The sequence below is a fragment of the Phalacrocorax carbo genome, chromosome 6 (assembly GCF_963921805.1).
Source record: "Phalacrocorax carbo chromosome 6, bPhaCar2.1, whole genome shotgun sequence".
Lineage (NCBI taxonomy): Eukaryota > Metazoa > Chordata > Aves > Suliformes > Phalacrocoracidae > Phalacrocorax > Phalacrocorax carbo.
In genome coordinates, this window is record NC_087518.1 from 45,323,645 (window position 1) to 45,339,484 (window position 15,840).

Genomic DNA, 15,840 nt, shown 5'->3' on the forward strand with positions numbered 1-15,840 from the left:
TCCGCCCTCTCCGCTAAGTTTCCGGCTTCCGGCCGATTGCGGGTGAGATCCCCCACGTGACGGGGCCTATGCTTCCCATTGGTTGTGTTGGCGGGGCAGGGCGCGCGGGGAGGCCTGCATAGGAGCGTGCCGGCGCGCGTGTTCCTGCAGGCATGCACGGGCGTGTGTAGGTAGGCAGGTGTGTTGTGCTGCGGTTACGCGTGTGCGTGACCGTGCGGGGTGCCTGCACATCCCGGAAGGCGCGCGCGCCACCCCCTCCCCCCCCTCCCCCCCCGGTGCGCGAGCAGGGGTGCGCGTGGCCGCGCGGGCGGCCGCCTGCAGCCGCGTGGAGCGGCGTGACCCGGCGCACATCGGCGCCCACGCAGCGCGGCGCCCGGCGGCGGGGCAGGGAGGGCGCTGATCCCCGCCGCGCCGCCATGGAGGGTCTGCTGCGAGGGTGGCGCCTCCCGGCGCTGAGCGCCCGGCGGCGGGGCTGCAGGGCCCGGCACGGCCCCGCGGGCAGGGCGCGGTGGCTGCTGCTCTCGCAGCTCTTCCAGCCACGCAACCTGCAGGCGGGCGGCGAGGCGGGGTTGGACGGCGGGGCCGGGGAGCCCCTCTGCCGGAGCCAGAAGCTGATGTTGCAAGGGGGGCTCATCCACCCCTCCGGTCCCGGCTGCTACTACTACCTGCCGCCTATCGTCCGCGCCATGGAGAAGCTTATCAAGGTGATGGACGAGGAGATGCAGGCCGTCGGGGGGCAGAAGCTGAACGTGCCCAGCCTAAGCTCGGCAGAGCTGTGGCGTGCCAGCGGGCGCTGGGATCAGATGGGGCCAGAGCTCTTCCGGCTGGCAGACCGGCACGGTAAGGACTACTGCCTGGGCCCCACGCACGAGGAGGCGGTGACGGAGCTGGTGGCTGCTCAGAGCAACCTATCCTACAGGCAGCTCCCGCTGCGCCTCTACCAGGTAACCAGAAAGTTTCGGGATGAGCCCAAGCCCCGCTTCGGCTTGCTGCGCAGCCGGGAGTTCTACATGAAGGACATGTACACCTTCGACACCTCCAAAGAGGCGGCTCAGCAGACCTACGACCTGGTGTGCAACGCCTACTGCAGCCTCTTTGACCGCCTGGGCCTTCCCTTCGTCAAAGTGCGGGCAGCCACGGGCAGCATTGGCGGCACTGTCTCCCATGAGTTCCAGCTCCCGGCAGATGTCGGCGAGGACAGGCTAGTGGTGTGCCCTGATGGACATTTTGCGGCCAATGTGGAAACGCTAAATGGGGAGCAAATGTCTTGCCCCACGTGTGGAGAAAAACTCACGCAGACCAGAGGGATCGAAGTGGGGCACACATTTTATCTCGGCACCAAGTACTCCTCTGTCTCCAACGCTGTCTTCTACTCCCCCGAGAACAAACCCCAGCTGGCAGAAATGGGTTGCTACGGCCTGGGCGTCACTCGCATCCTGGCGGCCTCCATTGAGGTGCTCTCTATGGAGGACAGCATCCGCTGGCCAAGCCTCATTGCGCCCTACCAGCTCTGCTTCATTCCCCCCAAGAGAGGCAGCAAGGAGGAGGAGGAGGAGGGAGCTGCACTGCTGGAGCGGGTGTACGATGACCTCGCTGAAGCGCTGCCCCACCTCGCCAGCGACTCAGTGCTGGATGACAGGACACAGCTGACCATCGGCAAAAGGCTAAAGGATGCCAACAAGCTGGGTTATCCCTATGTGGTCATAGCGGGGAAGAGGGTTTGCGAAGACCCCCCGGTCTTTGAGGTCTGGAATCAGAACACTGGTGAGGTTTTATTCCTCACCAAGGAAGGTGTAATTGAGTTGCTGAGTAAAGTGCAAGTCCCTTAAAATCCCCATCTCTGAATCTCTCATCTTTGCTGCACTAAGTTTATCTGAACAGCCCTGATTCCTTTTCAAGGACATGCAGGTTGTTGGTGATGGCACTGGGTGAGCGGAGCCAAATCCAGCTCATGTCAGAGCCGGCCAGGGTGCCCGGCAACTATGCCAGGTGCTGGAGTTGAGCTGGCATCAGCCCTTGTTCCCTCATGGGGCTAGGGGCGTTGCTTGCTCTGGCTACAGGCCCCCATGAGCTGCTTTTACTGGCGCGCATAGCCTCGTGAGCACTGGCAGGGTCAGCCCCTCCCTGCCTGGCTGCAGCAGGCAGGCTGGCAATGGCCTCTGTTGAGTACACACAAGAGCATAGGCTGCAGGAGGCGGGACGGGAGGGCTTCCTTCGCCCTTTTCAGGTGCTGAGTTCTCAGCATGAGGGATTTTAAGAGGGAGAAAGGAAGGTGCCTTTCCTCCATTCACATCTTCTCTTTGGATACACCCAGGTTCAGTGGAGGTGAACTCTAGAGCATTGTTCTTGACAATGCCCTAGCGCTGCAAATCTGCAGGAATTAAGGTGAAGAATGCTGCCAGGCATCAGCATCCCCATCCTGCAGATCAGTCCAGCTGGCAAGATGTCTGGATCTGCTGGGCTTGGGTGGTGATGGTGTGGTTTCAGGGATGTAGCCTCAGGGTGGTAGAAAATACTTGCAAAAATTTAACAAGGAAACATGAAACTTGGGGACCTGCAAAGCCTGGGGGTAAAAATGTCCAGGCCATGCTTATAGATTTAAGTAACCCTGTCCCGCAGGGTGGTGACATCCCGCTTGTATGTGCCTGCTGCAGTGTGGGGCTTGCCACGCCAGGCCCTGGGGCTCCCATGAGGAGCAGCTTGCCTCCACCCTGGCAGTGCTGACTGGTACCATTGCCCCATGAGCTCTCATGTGACTTTGTTGTCCTGCCCTGGACAGGGGGCTCTTTGGAGGGTGTTGCCTCGCCCCGTGCTGCAGCTTCTGGGTCTGAGATCTAGAGATCACGAGCAACAACGGTGCCACTGTCATGTAGGACTTTACAGTAGACCCATGCTTTCCACGTGCTCCTGGACCTCAGGAGGTCACCTAGTCCTTCTCCCTGTCCCAGGCAGCATCATAGAATGGTTTGGGTTGGAAGGAACCTTTAGAGGTCATCTATCCAACCACCCTGCAGTGAGCAGGGACATCAGGGACATCTTCAACTAGATCAGGTTGCTCAGAGCCCTGTCCAACCTGACTTTGAATGTTTCCAGGGATGGGGCATCTACCATCTCTCTGGGCAACCTGTGCCATTGTTTCATCACCATCATAGTAAAAAAATTTTTTCTATTATCCAGTCTGAATCTATCCTCCTTTAGTTAAAAACCATTACCCTTTGTCCTCTCACAACAGGCTTGCTCCCATCCTTCCTATAGTCCCCCTTTAAGTACTGGAAGGCCGTAATAAGGTCTCCCCAGAGCCTTCTCTTCTCCAGGCTGAACAAGCCCAACACTCTCAGCCTGTCCTCATAGGAGAGGTGCTCCAGCCCTCGGATCGTTTTTGTGGCCCTCCTCTGCACCCGCTCCAACAGGCCGATGTCTTTCCTGTACTGAGGACTCCAGAGCTGGACACAGTACTCCAGGTAGGGTCTCGCCAGAGCAGAGTAGAGGGTCAGAATCAGCTCCACCTGCCGTCGCCATGGGAGATGCCGCCTAAACCTGCTGCTGAAAGCGGGCGTCAGGCCTCGGGGCGCTGGGCCGGGCCTGAGGCGGCGGGGGGGCCGTGGGGGGCCGGGCCTGAGGCCGTGGGGGGCCGGGCCTGAGGCCGTGGGGGGCCGGGCCTGAGGCCGTGGGGGGCCGGGCCTGAGGCCGTGGGGGGCCGGGCCTGAGGCCGTGGGGGGCCGGGCCTGAGGCGGGCGGAAGGCGCGGCGCGGCAGCATGGCGGAGGCCGGGCCGGGTAGCGGCGCGGCGCGGTATCGGGGCGCTCTCCACCCCGATACCTGGGAGCAGGTGAGGCGGCGGGGCCCGGGGTGCGGGAGGCCCGGCCCGGGCCGGGCTCAGCTGAGCTGAGCGACGGTGTGTGCCCGCCCGCAGGAGCTGGAGACCATCCCCATGTTTATGAAGCGGTGCCCGGCAGAGATCGACGCGGCGCGGCAGCCCGAGCTGGCCTGCCTGCAGTCCCTCCTCTTCGACGAGGAGCAGGGCCCCGCAGGTGGGAGCCGGGGCCGGGGGGGTCCGCCGGCCTGTGCCTCCGGCCCCGGCCGGGGAGGGGGCTTGGGAAGCTGCGCCCCCGCTCAGGCCCGGGCCCCCGCCTTCCCCCGCAGAGCTGGCCAGGATGTACAAAAACGAAGGGAACGAGTACTTCAGGGAGAGGGACTACGGGAGGGCTGTCATCGCCTACACCGAGGGGCTCAGAAAGAAGTGCGAGGACGCAGAGCTGAACGCCGTGCTGCACACGAACCGGGGCGCCGCGCAGTTTTACCTGGGTAAGGAGGGGTGCGCCGCCCGGGGCGGGGAAGGGGGCCCTGCCCTGCCGTCCGAAATTCCTTTTCCTCCCCACTTTGGGTTTTCTTTTTCTTTACTCTTTTTTTTTTTGTGTGTGTGTGTGTGTGTGTGATAGAGTATACTAAATAGCTTATTCATCAGAAAATGACACCTTGAACCCTGAATACCTGGCTCGCTTCAGAACACTGCTGCGTGCAGCGTTTGTGCTCTGCTCATTGCAACTGTTACTTGCTGCTCAAGCCTTGGCTCCAGGAGAGGCCAGAGCCAGTGGGTTTTGATGCTGAACAGATTCACAGGGTGATTTGAACTGCAGCGGGATGCCCTGGCCTCAAAAATCTACGGCTATGTCCTCCTCGAGCTACCACCCACCCTACCAACAGCATCCATGCAGCAGAGGAGGTGTTCTTGGCCTTTTAACGCTGTTGTATGGTGCAGCTGGGAGGTGGTTTGCTCACAGACATGTTACTTACCTCTCACCTGTATGATTGATTCCTGTCCTTTGGCTTCTTGCTCTTAATTTGCTCTTTCTTCCTCCTCTTGCCTTACAGTGATTGTAGAAACAGTGAATTACAGAGTCTCCACATAACCTATTTTGTCACCTTGGGATCAGATTGGATTTTAAATATAAATGAAAGGCTCTGAGCAGTTTTGCTTGCTTTATAGGTAACTATCGTTCTGCTCTCAATGATGCCATCCAAGCAAAAAAGCTGAAGCCCACCCATCTCAAAGCAATCATAAGAGGTAAGAGTTAAAGCATGTGTTACTGCATGAAGTGCAAGGAACGCAATTTCAAAACAGCTTTGCACATGTTTTACTTTTTATGCTGTTATTGTTACAAGCCCTGGAGCAGACTGTTGTTAGATGTTGCTTTGTTTCACTGCATGTTTCTGTGTGTTAAATAACAGTGTTTATAAACCTTAAATTACTGTGGGTATGCATCATACTTTGTTTCCAGGCAGCATTGGTTTCAGAAAAGTAAAGTGGTTACTGTACAAGATGGTTTTCTCTTGTTTTGCTGTTTCTCCCCAAAACAGCTCTGCATTTTGCTTTGGATTTTCGGTCAAAACACTATCTTTGTGCTCTTTGCTCTTCAGCCTCTATATCTGTCAAAGAGGCATTGGACCTGTTTCTGAAAAGCACAGCGTAACTTTTGCTATTTTCCACAATGCTAGTTTTTTAGGGTTTGGTCCCCCTGCCCTCCCAGCATTTCTCACTCCATGGAAATGATCACGTTACTTTTCCTTATGAGGCAAATACTGGTATGATAGATTTTTGCTTGTAACAGACACTTCTAGCATCATTCTGTTGATTTCTGTGACTTGATGAGCAAATGATAAAAGAACTGCTGAAATATTTTAGATTTTCTACGCAGCTGAATGGACCTGCTGGAAGTCTAGAGTTGAACATGACGACGCAAGACAATAGCATGTGCTGCTGTATATGCCTCCTGAAGGCACTAGGGCTAATGCTGTCTTTATAACCACCACTTTGTCTGGTAGTTGTATACTGACTCCAATACTAGAAACTTAAAATCTTAATCCTTCCAGGAGCTCTCTGTCACATGGAGCTAAAGAATTTCTCTGAAGCAATAGCATGGTGTGAAGAGGGCTTGCAAATAGATTCAAAAGAGAAAAAGCTTGTGGAAATGAGAGCTAAAGCTGACAAATTAAAGGTAAATATTAAAGCAGTCTAGCATCTACGATGCTTGTCGCCTACTTTGTGTAAAGCAGCGCTTTGGGATTCTTGGTTGAAGAGTGCTCCTTACAAGTTTCTTTGTAGTATAATATCCCCAAACAGAACTGAGTGGTGGTTCCACAGGGTGCGTGTTGTTGAGATATGTAAGGGAAGGAGCTGGAGTGGGACCCTTCTGGAGATCTGAACAGATTCTCCACTCACTGTCGGGGTGGAGCAGTGGTGGGCCTTGACTTGCTGTGTGTGGTCACGTGCAACCTTTTCTTACATGTAGCGAGTCAAGGAGCGGGATGCAAGGAAAGCAATGGTGATGGAGAAGAAAGAGCAGTGTCAAAAGGAAATTTTGCTTGCAGCAATAAAGGTGGGTCAGTGAGAGGGTTTGGTTTTGTGTGGTTTGTTGGTTTTTTTTTTCTTTAAGAGCTCTCTTATTTGTCTCTAAGAGGTTGTTCTCATACACCTGCTTTTGAGGGATAGAGCTAAAAAATTGAGTTAAAACCATGATTCTTATCTGCATGGCTCTGGCCCCTGCTCCCAGGTTTCCATATTTCAGGTGACAACTAATGCAAAATACAAACCCAGTGTTAGGAGATGGAGTGAGCATCCAAGAGAGTGCTCTGGCTACTGGACTGTAGCATCACAGTAGCCCAATGAACCTTGCTTTTTTTGCTGATGATGGGCATCACTTCAGTGGAAGGATAGAAGAAAACCATGTGGTAGGCTGGAGGAGAGAATCAGTCCTGGATCCTCTCCTTCCTCAGCAAATGTTTGGGCTATGTTAAAATATTTTGGGCTATTGCGTAAATCCCATCTCCTGTTCTGCAGTTGTCTTTCAAAAGAAAAGTGAGCTTTCTTCAATTGTCTGAAATGGTGGATGTTCACAGGAGCTGGTACATGTAGTTGCACCCTGAGGTTATGCCTGCTAGGTCCTAAAGAACGGGATTTCAGATGCATCCCTTTCTCCACATTTTCTCAGGCTCTTCCCTCAGCATGCAGGCTCTTCTGCATTCCCACCTCTCCTCATCCATTTTATGAGGAGTCTGGGTGTCTCGCTGAGGTTCTGGATTCTACTGGGAAGACCAGTTGCCTGAGTCTGACACTGTAGGAAGGCTTTTGATGGCATGTTTAAGAGCTGACTCATTAATAAGAAAGACCCAGTTTGTCCTTTTACTGACTGCTAATTCTTTGCTTTTATTCTCCCCGCCATACCTGTTTGGTTTTTGGCTGGGATTTTTTTTGTTTTTTTTTTTCCTTCCTCCCCTCCAGGAAAGAAATATCAAGCTGGTTCTTGAGCCTTCAGATGAAGAAGAGGAAATATCAGATGGTGTGGCTGAGATATCCTTAGATGGGTTCCACTCTGACAATGCCATGGGGGCAAAGGTGCACTTAGATGCTGAAGGCAGCCTGAACTGGCCTGTCCTCTTCCTGTACCCTGAGCACGAGCAAACAGACTTTATTGCAGCTTTTCATGAGAACGCCAGGTAAGTGTACTGTCAGCAGCATTCTTGCGTAAAGGGGATGTTTGAGTAGATGAGAACAGACAGCGAGTGAAACACTGCCATGCTAATGAAGTAGTTCCAGATTTCTAATCTCAGAGCTGACCCTGCTTTTGAGCAGAAGGTTGCACTAGATGACCTCCTGAGGTCCTTTCCAACCTGAATTATTCTATGATTTATGAATGCTGCTTTAAAATGTGAGGGCCAAAATCTCAATGTTACATAAATTTATAGCACAGAGAAACACATCATGTTTAGCCAGTGTGATTAAAGGGGCTTGCAGGGCAAGCGTAGACCAGTGGCCAGTAATACCAGTGACCCATCCACGTGCATGGATTTTAGAGGTTCATTAAGGTGTGATTTTGAAGCCCTCCAATTATGGGGGTCTCAAAAAGAGGATTAGAGTTAAAAATGATGAAAAGCTTCCAAAAGGGACCTCTGGTAACCACTAGTGACCCCATAGTTTTCCTTAGGCCTTACAGCAGGCCTGACTGAAGTGCTGCAAACCTTTCAGACTATAAGCAAGTGACTGGCAAGGTGGGAATTCCACTCTTAGAATCATAGAACGGTTTGGGTTGGAAGGAACCTTTAGAGGTCATCTATCCAACCACCCTGCAGTGAGCAGGGACATCTTCAACTAGATCATGTTGCTCAGAGCCCTGTCCGACCTGACCTTGAATGTTTCCAGGGGTGGGGCATCTACCACCTCTCTGGGCAACCTGTGCCATTGTTTCATCACCATCATAGTAAAAAAAAATTTTCTATTATCCAGTCTGAATCTATCCTCCTTTAGTTAAAAACCATTACCCTTTGTCCTCTCACAACAGGCCTTGCTAAAAAGGTTGCTCCCATCCTTCCTATAGTCCCCCTTTAAGTACTGGAAGGCCGTAATAAGGTCTCCCCAGAGCCTTCTCTTCTCCAGGCTGAACAAGCCCAACACTCTCAGCCTGTCCTCATAGGAGAGGTGCTCCATCCCTCGGATCATTTTTGTGGCCCTCCTCTGGACCAGCTCCAACAGACTGATGTCCTTCTTGTGCTGAGCACCCTAGAGCTGGACACAGCACCCCAGGTGGGGTCTCACCAGAGCAGAGTAGAGGGTCAGAATCACCTCCCTCGACCTGCTGGCAACACTTCTTTTGATGCAGCTGAGGATACGGTTGGTCTTCTGGGCTGCAAGTGCACATTGTTGGCTCATGTCCAGCTTTTCATCCACCAGTACCCCCAAGTCCTCCTCTGCAGGGCTGCGCTCAATCTCTTCATCCCCCAGCCTGTATTGATACCAGGGGTTGCCCCGACTTAGGTGCAGGACCTTGCCCTTGGCCTTGTTGAACCTCATGATGTTCTCACAGGCCCACCTCTCCAGCTTGTCTGGGTCTCTCTGGATGAGATCCCATCCTCCTGGTGTGTTGACTGCACCACTCAGCTTGGTGTCATCTCCAAACTTGCTGAGGGTGCACTCGATCCCACTGTCTGTGTCATTGATGAAGGTATTAAACAGTACGGGTCCCAGTATGGACTCCTGAGGACACCACTCATCACCAGTCTCCATATGGTCATCGAGCCATTGACCACTACCCTCTGGATGTGGCCACCCAGCCAGATCCTTATCCACTGAACAGTCTACCCATCAAATCCATATCTCTCCAGTTTAGAGAGAAGAATGCTGTGGGGGACCATGTCAAAGGCCTTACAGAAGTCCAGATAGACAACATCCATAGCTCTTTCCTTGTCCACTGATGTAGTTAGTTACTCTATCATAGAAAGCCACTAGGTTGGTCAGGCAGGACTTTCCCTTGGTGAAGCCATGCTGGCTGCCTCGAATTGCCTCCCTGTCCTTCATGTGCCTTAGCATAGTTTCTGGGAGGATCTGTTCCATGGTCTTCCCAGGCACAGAGATAAGGCTGGCAGAACAGTAGTTCCCTGGGTCTTCCTTTCTACCCTTTTTAAAGATAGGGACAACCCTTCCCTTCTTCTGGTCCCCAGGGACTTCACCTGACTGCCGTGACTTTTCAAATATCATGGAGAGTGGCTTAGCAACTACATCAGCCAATTCCCTCAGGACTCTGGGATGCATCTCATCAGGTCCCACCGACTTGTATATATCCAGGTTCCTCAGGTGGTCATGAACCTGATCTTCCCTTACAGTGGGAGGGGCTTTATCCCCCTGGTATCCATCCTGCAGCCCACTCGCTTGGGAGGAGTGAGGCTAGAGGTTACCAGTGAGGACTGAGGCAAAAAAGTTGTTGAGTGCCTCAGCCTTCTCCTTGTCTGTTGATACTAGGCCACCATTCGTGTTCATCAGTGGGGTACGCTTTCTTTGACTTCCTTTTTCTGGTTGATGTACCAGTAGAAGCCTTTCTTGTTCTTTGCATCCCTTGCAAAATTCAGCTCCAGCTGTGCGTTACCCTCCTGACACCATCCCTATACAACCAGGCAGTGTCCCTATACTCTTCCCAGGATACCTGTCACTGCTTCCACTGCCTGCGCAGTTCCCTCTTGCTCTTTAGTTTGACCAGCATGTCTCAACTCAGCCATGCTGGTCTCTTCCCTTCCTTGCCTGATTTCTTACACATGGGGACTGAGAGCTCTTGCACTGGTCCTTAAAGATCTGCCAGGTTTCTTCTGTTCCCTTACCCCTGAGGACCATTTCCCAGGGGGTCCTGCTGACTAACTGCTTGAAGAGCTGGAAGTCTGCTTTCCTAAAATTTAGGGTCCTGACTACTCCTAGCTTTTCCCTTATCCCTCAGGAGTGTGAACTCCACCAATGCATGGTCACTGCAGCCCAGGCTGCCTCCAATCTTGATGTCACCAATGACCTCACTTGCATTGGTGACCATGAGGTCTAGTATTGCATCCCCTCAGGGTAGGGCTGTCTATTACCTGGCTCGAGAAGTTATCCTCAATGCATTCTAGGGATCTCCTGAATTGCCTACAGCTCACTGTCCTGCTTTCTCAGCAGATGTCGGGGTGGGTGAAGTCCCCCAGTAGGATGAGAGCCTGTGAGCACGAAGCCTTCTGGAGTTGGAGGAAGAAAGCTTCATCAGTAGGTTCCCCTTGGTCAGGCAGCCTGTAGCAGACACCAGCCACAAGGTTCCCTTTGTTGCCTCTGTGTCTGATTCTTACCCATAAGCTTTCGACCTGCTTCTTGATCTTACCTTCAGTTTCTGATCTTGCAATGTTAAACAAACTTGGAATTTGTAACTTTTTTTCTTTTGTGGGGAAATATGTGTTCCTCAGATCTACTAATAAGTTTAGGACTTAAAATTACAGTGCAAACAGATTACTAAAGTTGTAGTTCTTACATAGTAGTGTTCACTACGCCTTTTCACGACCAAAGGAAGTCAAAATGGGTTCTTAGAACAACTTGGCCACCAGCACTCCTGAAGTACCAATATAAACAAGCCTATGATCTGGTGAAGCGTGGTGTGGGTGGGACCACGTAGAAGGAAAATCAGTTTTAGAAAAGATGCAGGGTGTTTATTTTGACATCTCTTTCGGTGTGAAAATGAAAAGTTAAAAATAATTTGCTGTTGCACTGCTGAAGTTTGAAGCCAATAGCATGAGTTACAACAGGGCCCTGGTCTCATTGGGAAAGCAATGAGTTTGAAGGGAAGGAACTATTAGTGACCTGAACTTACTTTCAAGTCTTTTGTCTAATTTGGTAGGGTGTTTTTACCATCATTCAATTGCAACTGCACAAATTATTGAAGCTGAACACTTCATCTAAGCCAACCAAGTGTATTTTGGCTTTTAGGTTTATTGATCATTTAATGGTGATGTTTGCTGAGTTACCTCCTTGGGATTTAGAAAGAAAATACCTTCCCAGCAATCTTGAGGTGAGAAGTTTGACTTTCCTTCTATTTCAGGGTTGTTGTGTTATGTTTTGGTTGTTGTTTGGTTTAGTTTTTTTATTTCCTGGAGTAAGATTGAGCACCTTTGAGTGTATGAAAGCAATGGCATCATTACCTGTTCACCATACACAGATGTGAAATAAGGATTTGGAGAGCTACATTTGTTTATTAACTCAAATATTTTCCATATGTGCTGACATGGACACAGAATTCATTAATGAAAATGAAAGTTCTTTAGCCTTCCACTTACGTTGTATTTGACAGAAGGTATTTATAGTCATTGCTTAGATTCCCGTCTTTGTAACAGTAATTAAGATTTAGACCATCAAGCTGGTAGGCTGCCAGTTTTTTTTAGCTGTGTTGTGGTGAAGTTGCTCAATACAAATGAGAAAATATTTTTAAAAAGAAAAAAGGTTCTTTTCAGATCTTACTGGTGGTGCTTAAACACTCAATCCCATCAAGACAGCATATGTCTGTTAAGACTTCAGCTCATGTGGGGTGCAAGTGGCAGGTTTGGAGAATTTTTCAGAAATAGTCCATAGAAGGATACAGATGTTTATTTTTCACTTTCCACCTCAGTGTCACGTGAGCCAGGCAACACCGCAGCCCTTAGTGCAGTGAGCAGACAGGTCCAAAAGGACAGTGGCTGTGTACTTTACCAGATTAAAAACTGGGATTATAGCTCTGTGTGGATGTACAGTCTAAGGCACAGTTGCTGGATTAGAGTCTCTTAAATCTACTCTGTTTTGTTCAAGTGTCTTTAAACCTACTCAGTTTAGCTCATACCGTTGCTGCATTTCACCTGTTAAAAAGCAGCCTGTAGGTTTGGATTGCTTCTCTCTAAAGCACAGGCACAGCCAGTGTATTTTATCTTCCTGCTGCCACTGCTGTAAGAAGCTAAGATGGTTTATACAGGGAAGACTTGGAATTTGCACAAAACAGTTTCTACATTGCTGAAGTCAGCATCCAACACAGTTGGTTCAAGATATAGCAGTTTGCTATACCTCTAGTTGATGTACGGTGTGCTGTGACTGGACTTTCAACAGCTTCGTAGTTTGCCTTCATGTATCTTAAGTGTTTAATAACCCTCCCAATTTTTTTCAGCTCTATTTTGAAGATGAAGAGAGAGCAGAGATGTACGAGCTGAACCCAGAACACACTTTGCTACAAGTGCTGCAGCATGAAAGGTGAGGCTGTCCCTGTTTGCGTCCAGAGAGACCACAAGGCAAAAAGTATGAGTTTTGGGCTTCAAGTGCAGTTTGTTCTCTGATTTAACCATCCTAATTCTTGGCACTTCTAAGTGAGGAGGGTGTAAAGCAGTGGGACTGCATGGATTTTATCCCTGCTTTAGCGATGGTGTTTTGGGCTTTCCGCCCCCCCCCACCCAAAAAGTTAACGACTCTTTCTGGGACTGGATGGAGTTGGGAAGGGAGTTGGACTACACACAAGCAGCAGCACAGAAGGGCTGTCTCAGAATGCTGTCTACACAGTGCTACTTTAAAAAAAAAAAAAAAAAGGCAGCAGCATATAAAGAGAGCACGTTGAAAGTTAACAATGCTCTCACTGTTAGAAATGCTGTGTGGGCAGTCCCGAACACAGCATGGAGCACAGTTTCACTCTGAAACTGACTTTAAAGTGTTATGCAGTTATTTAGAGAGAAGAATTTGCTGTTTGTGAAGCCAAAAAAGTTATTGTAAAGCCTGTGCTGTTAACTTGCACCATCTTGTAGCTAGGTGGAGAAAGCCTGCTGCGCAGTGCTGGTGGCTTGGTATTACAATGGGAGCAGAGCTCTAGGTCCACTGCTGCTGGCTCTGTCTGAACTGTCACTCCATAAAGCTCGGCAGCGTGCATAAGCCCTCGGATTTCAGGGCAGTTGCAAAAGAAACTTCTTCCAGAAGGAGAATAACAGCTGTTTTAATTAAAAGTAGCTGTTGGGAGAAGAGTTGATTCATAAAGCACTCCTCTTTGGACCTGTGTAACCCTGGCTACAAAAGGCTCTGTTAATCACCAAAAAAACCTTGTCATTGGCCTTCGGGAGGTCAGTCTTAATTGAGCTGGGCAGAAGTCACTCACTTTGCATGGCACTGGACCAGCTACAAGGAAGCTAAAGGACTCCTTTTAATCTTTGCAGGTATTTCATAAAGGCTGGGACTCCAACAGTTTTGGCATTTGCAAAGTGTTCTCCTTTCTCTAAGAAGTACTTCTCTGGCAAGAAGGTCCATCGACTATAAGGAGCAAGAATGAAACTAGAGGAATCCCATGCAAGAGGCTGCTGTTTGTTATCCCAGCTACAGGCTGCAAACCTCTGCTTGAACAAAAATACATTGCACACTTCAGGGGAGAAATAATCTTGGCACACAGGGAAACTTGCAGGAGAGCAGCATAAGAGAATGGAGGGTTTACAAGAGGGGATTATTTGTTTAAAAAGAAATCCAGCTGGCTTGCAGAAGGTCTCCTCTTGTGATAGGCTGCATGTGGTTTTGAAATAAAACTGAAGCAGTGCCAAACACTGGCTGCAGTTGAAGCAACAGCAGCTGGGAATGTACTTACCTGTAAAAAATCACTGATCTCCATGGAGGTGGGTTGTAGTTGCTGTGGTTTAACAGCAGTGGTCTGGGGAGATACCCGCCTGTTGCAGCAGGATGGATGCAGTCAGATTCCTGCCTGGGATTAAGCAGCTGCTCTTTTTTCACCACTTTGCTCTGCTGCGGGCCAGGGTAAAGCAGAGCTGTCTATTCAGAGAGGTGTGTTTTACTGACCCTTTTGCTACTTTACTGATTGTCTTATATAACTTAGAAATAAACGTGTCTATTTTAAGTAGACCGACTTCTGCCTAATAAATGAGACAAAATTTTTCTCACCTTGTGAAATACTAAAAGAGAATGACAAACAGTAATTCTAAACCCAAACATAACAACCTTATCCATTACACCAACTGCTGAAGCTAACGTACAAGGTTTTCTGTGCTTTTGTATTAGCTTTCAGCATTTAAAGTAATTCTAAATCTCTAATTTCTTTTCTGCACTCTTAATGATTGTAGAAACACACAGCAGTTTTAGACACATTTAATGCACAGGGCGTTAAAAAGTTGTTCAGCCTTGAACACTTTGCTTAGATCGTGGAGGATTTTTCGCACTCCAGAGCTGGATTCAGACAGCTCTAAAGGCATTTCCCTTTTGCTATTCCTAAATTTCTGCACTATGCACAAATACAGTTACAAGTATTTCCATCTGAGGATGCTGAAATTTAATCTCCAAGGCTTAAGGTTACTTTACAAGAAGACAGCAGGATGGCTCCCTTTTCCCAGAGCATTGGTTCTGGCCAGCCAGCCCTTGCCTCACAGTGTCCTTCTCTCATAGGGCAGAGAGATGGGCAGCCAAGTAGTACAAGCTCAAGCTGTTGCACACAATGCAGCAGAGGTTGCAGAGGGAGGACAGAGTGCGGTAGAGGGTGAGCTGGCAGGACAGCTGCCTGTAGCTGGGGTTGGAGGCACACAGCTGCCGGCAGGACTTGCTGGTAAACAGCCCGACCTCCTGGCCGAGGCCATGGCTGCACTCGATGACATGCATGTCTGCCACGATGTCGGAGGTGACCTGCCCAAACCACTGTGTGTTCAGCACAGAAGCAGCAACACAAATGAAGAAGATGATGATCTGCAGAAGAGCAACAGCTACCATGAATGTCTCGCACACACAGTGGATTAAATTTCTCCCCCAGCCCCTCTTGCACACAAGGCTCACTGCAGTCTGGATGCTAACTGGTTTCGTTTAACCAGAGCCATGTGTGAATCTCGTCATCATTTGCAAAACAGCCTCAGTAGAGCGGAGTGGGACCGTGCAGAGGAAGGGATTTGAGCTATGGCCAGCTCTCATTTTAAAGCAGGAGGCTACCTGGGTTGTTTGTTCATCACTGAGCAGCTCGCTGGGGTGGTACATGGCGAATAGAGTCAGGTTGAGGAAGGCACAAGTGGAGCTGATGTGGAAGTAGTAGGGGAAGAGCTTGCGCTGGATGAAGCTGTAGGTGTGGCGAGGGAGGTGGCTCCCCATCACGAACCCTGCAAGGGGGGGAGAGCGGGCAGGTCCTGGGGCAAAGCCCCCTCCCCTGGGCCTCCCCCCAGGCAGAGAGCCATGGCAGCGTGCACAGACTGCAACCTACCAGCCACAAAGGTCACCCAGATCTGCATTCCCCAGGAAGTCGAGAGGAAAATGAGGTGCAGCAGTTTGACGGTGTTGGAGGGCTCCGTGACAGTCAGCATAGTTTCCTGGCCAGGGAATGGTCCCTCTGTGTCAGCCAAGTTGCCCCTAATTCAGCACTGAGCTGCTGTTACTGCCGTCACCTTGCTGGATCCAGCAAACGCAGTTTAGTTTCACAAGCCTGCTTATTCAGGAAGAGCTTTGGAACTGGCACAGCCCCTTCCCAGCCCTTACACCATACACTGACTAGGCTCAAACCCAGTCCTCAGACCCCTTATATCTTAGGGG

The 15,840-nt window shown here is 50.3% G+C and overlaps 3 protein-coding genes across 3 annotated transcripts; 2 read left to right on the top strand and 1 right to left on the bottom strand.

Annotated features, from left to right (window-relative positions):
• The first annotated feature begins 79 nt into the window (after positions 1 to 79).
• Positions 80 to 1,837, top strand: PARS2 (prolyl-tRNA synthetase 2, mitochondrial). Its single transcript, XM_009511724.2, has one exon. It carries the CDS (start codon positions 417 to 419, stop codon positions 1,827 to 1,829), a length of 1,413 nt encoding a protein of 470 aa, XP_009510019.2. The 5' UTR covers positions 80 to 416; the 3' UTR covers positions 1,830 to 1,837.
• A 1,862-nt stretch (positions 1,838 to 3,699) lies between these two features.
• On the top strand, positions 3,700 to 14,181 carry TTC4 (tetratricopeptide repeat domain 4). Its single transcript, XM_064455030.1, has 10 exons — positions 3,700 to 3,828; positions 3,913 to 4,030; positions 4,143 to 4,304; positions 4,987 to 5,064; positions 5,871 to 5,995; positions 6,290 to 6,376; positions 7,279 to 7,493; positions 11,263 to 11,344; positions 12,464 to 12,546; positions 13,491 to 14,181. Exons 1-10 carry the CDS (start codon positions 3,757 to 3,759, stop codon positions 13,588 to 13,590), a joined length of 1,122 nt encoding a protein of 373 aa, XP_064311100.1. The 5' UTR covers positions 3,700 to 3,756; the 3' UTR covers positions 13,591 to 14,181.
• Positions 14,182 to 14,186: 5 nt separating this feature from the next.
• On the bottom strand, positions 14,187 to 15,787 carry TMEM205 (transmembrane protein 205). Its single transcript, XM_009507516.2, has 3 exons — positions 15,515 to 15,787; positions 15,250 to 15,413; positions 14,187 to 15,012 (listed from the first exon to the last, which is right to left on the bottom strand). Exons 1-3 carry the CDS (start codon positions 15,612 to 15,614, stop codon positions 14,713 to 14,715), a joined length of 564 nt encoding a protein of 187 aa, XP_009505811.1. The 5' UTR covers positions 15,615 to 15,787; the 3' UTR covers positions 14,187 to 14,712.
• Between the last annotated feature and the right edge of the window lie 53 nt (positions 15,788 to 15,840).

Coding starts and splice junctions, on each gene's coding strand:
- TMEM205 (XM_009507516.2), bottom strand. CDS start 15,614: ATGCTGACTGTCACGGAGCCCTCCAACACCGTCAAACTGCTGCACCTC. Junction 15,414..15,514: donor CTGGGTGACCTTTGTGGCTG/GTAGGTTGCAGT, acceptor CCCCCCTTGCAG/GGTTCGTGATGGGGAGCCAC. Junction 15,013..15,249: donor GTGATGAACAAACAACCCAG/GTAGCCTCCTGC, acceptor GCTCTTCTGCAG/ATCATCATCTTCTTCATTTG.
- TTC4 (XM_064455030.1), top strand. CDS start 3,757: ATGGCGGAGGCCGGGCCGGGTAGCGGCGCGGCGCGGTATCGGGGCGCT. Junction 4,305..4,986: donor CGCCGCGCAGTTTTACCTGG/GTAAGGAGGGGT, acceptor CTTGCTTTATAG/GTAACTATCGTTCTGCTCTC. Junction 5,996..6,289: donor CTAAAGCTGACAAATTAAAG/GTAAATATTAAA, acceptor TCTTACATGTAG/CGAGTCAAGGAGCGGGATGC.
- PARS2 (XM_009511724.2), top strand. CDS start 417: ATGGAGGGTCTGCTGCGAGGGTGGCGCCTCCCGGCGCTGAGCGCCCGG.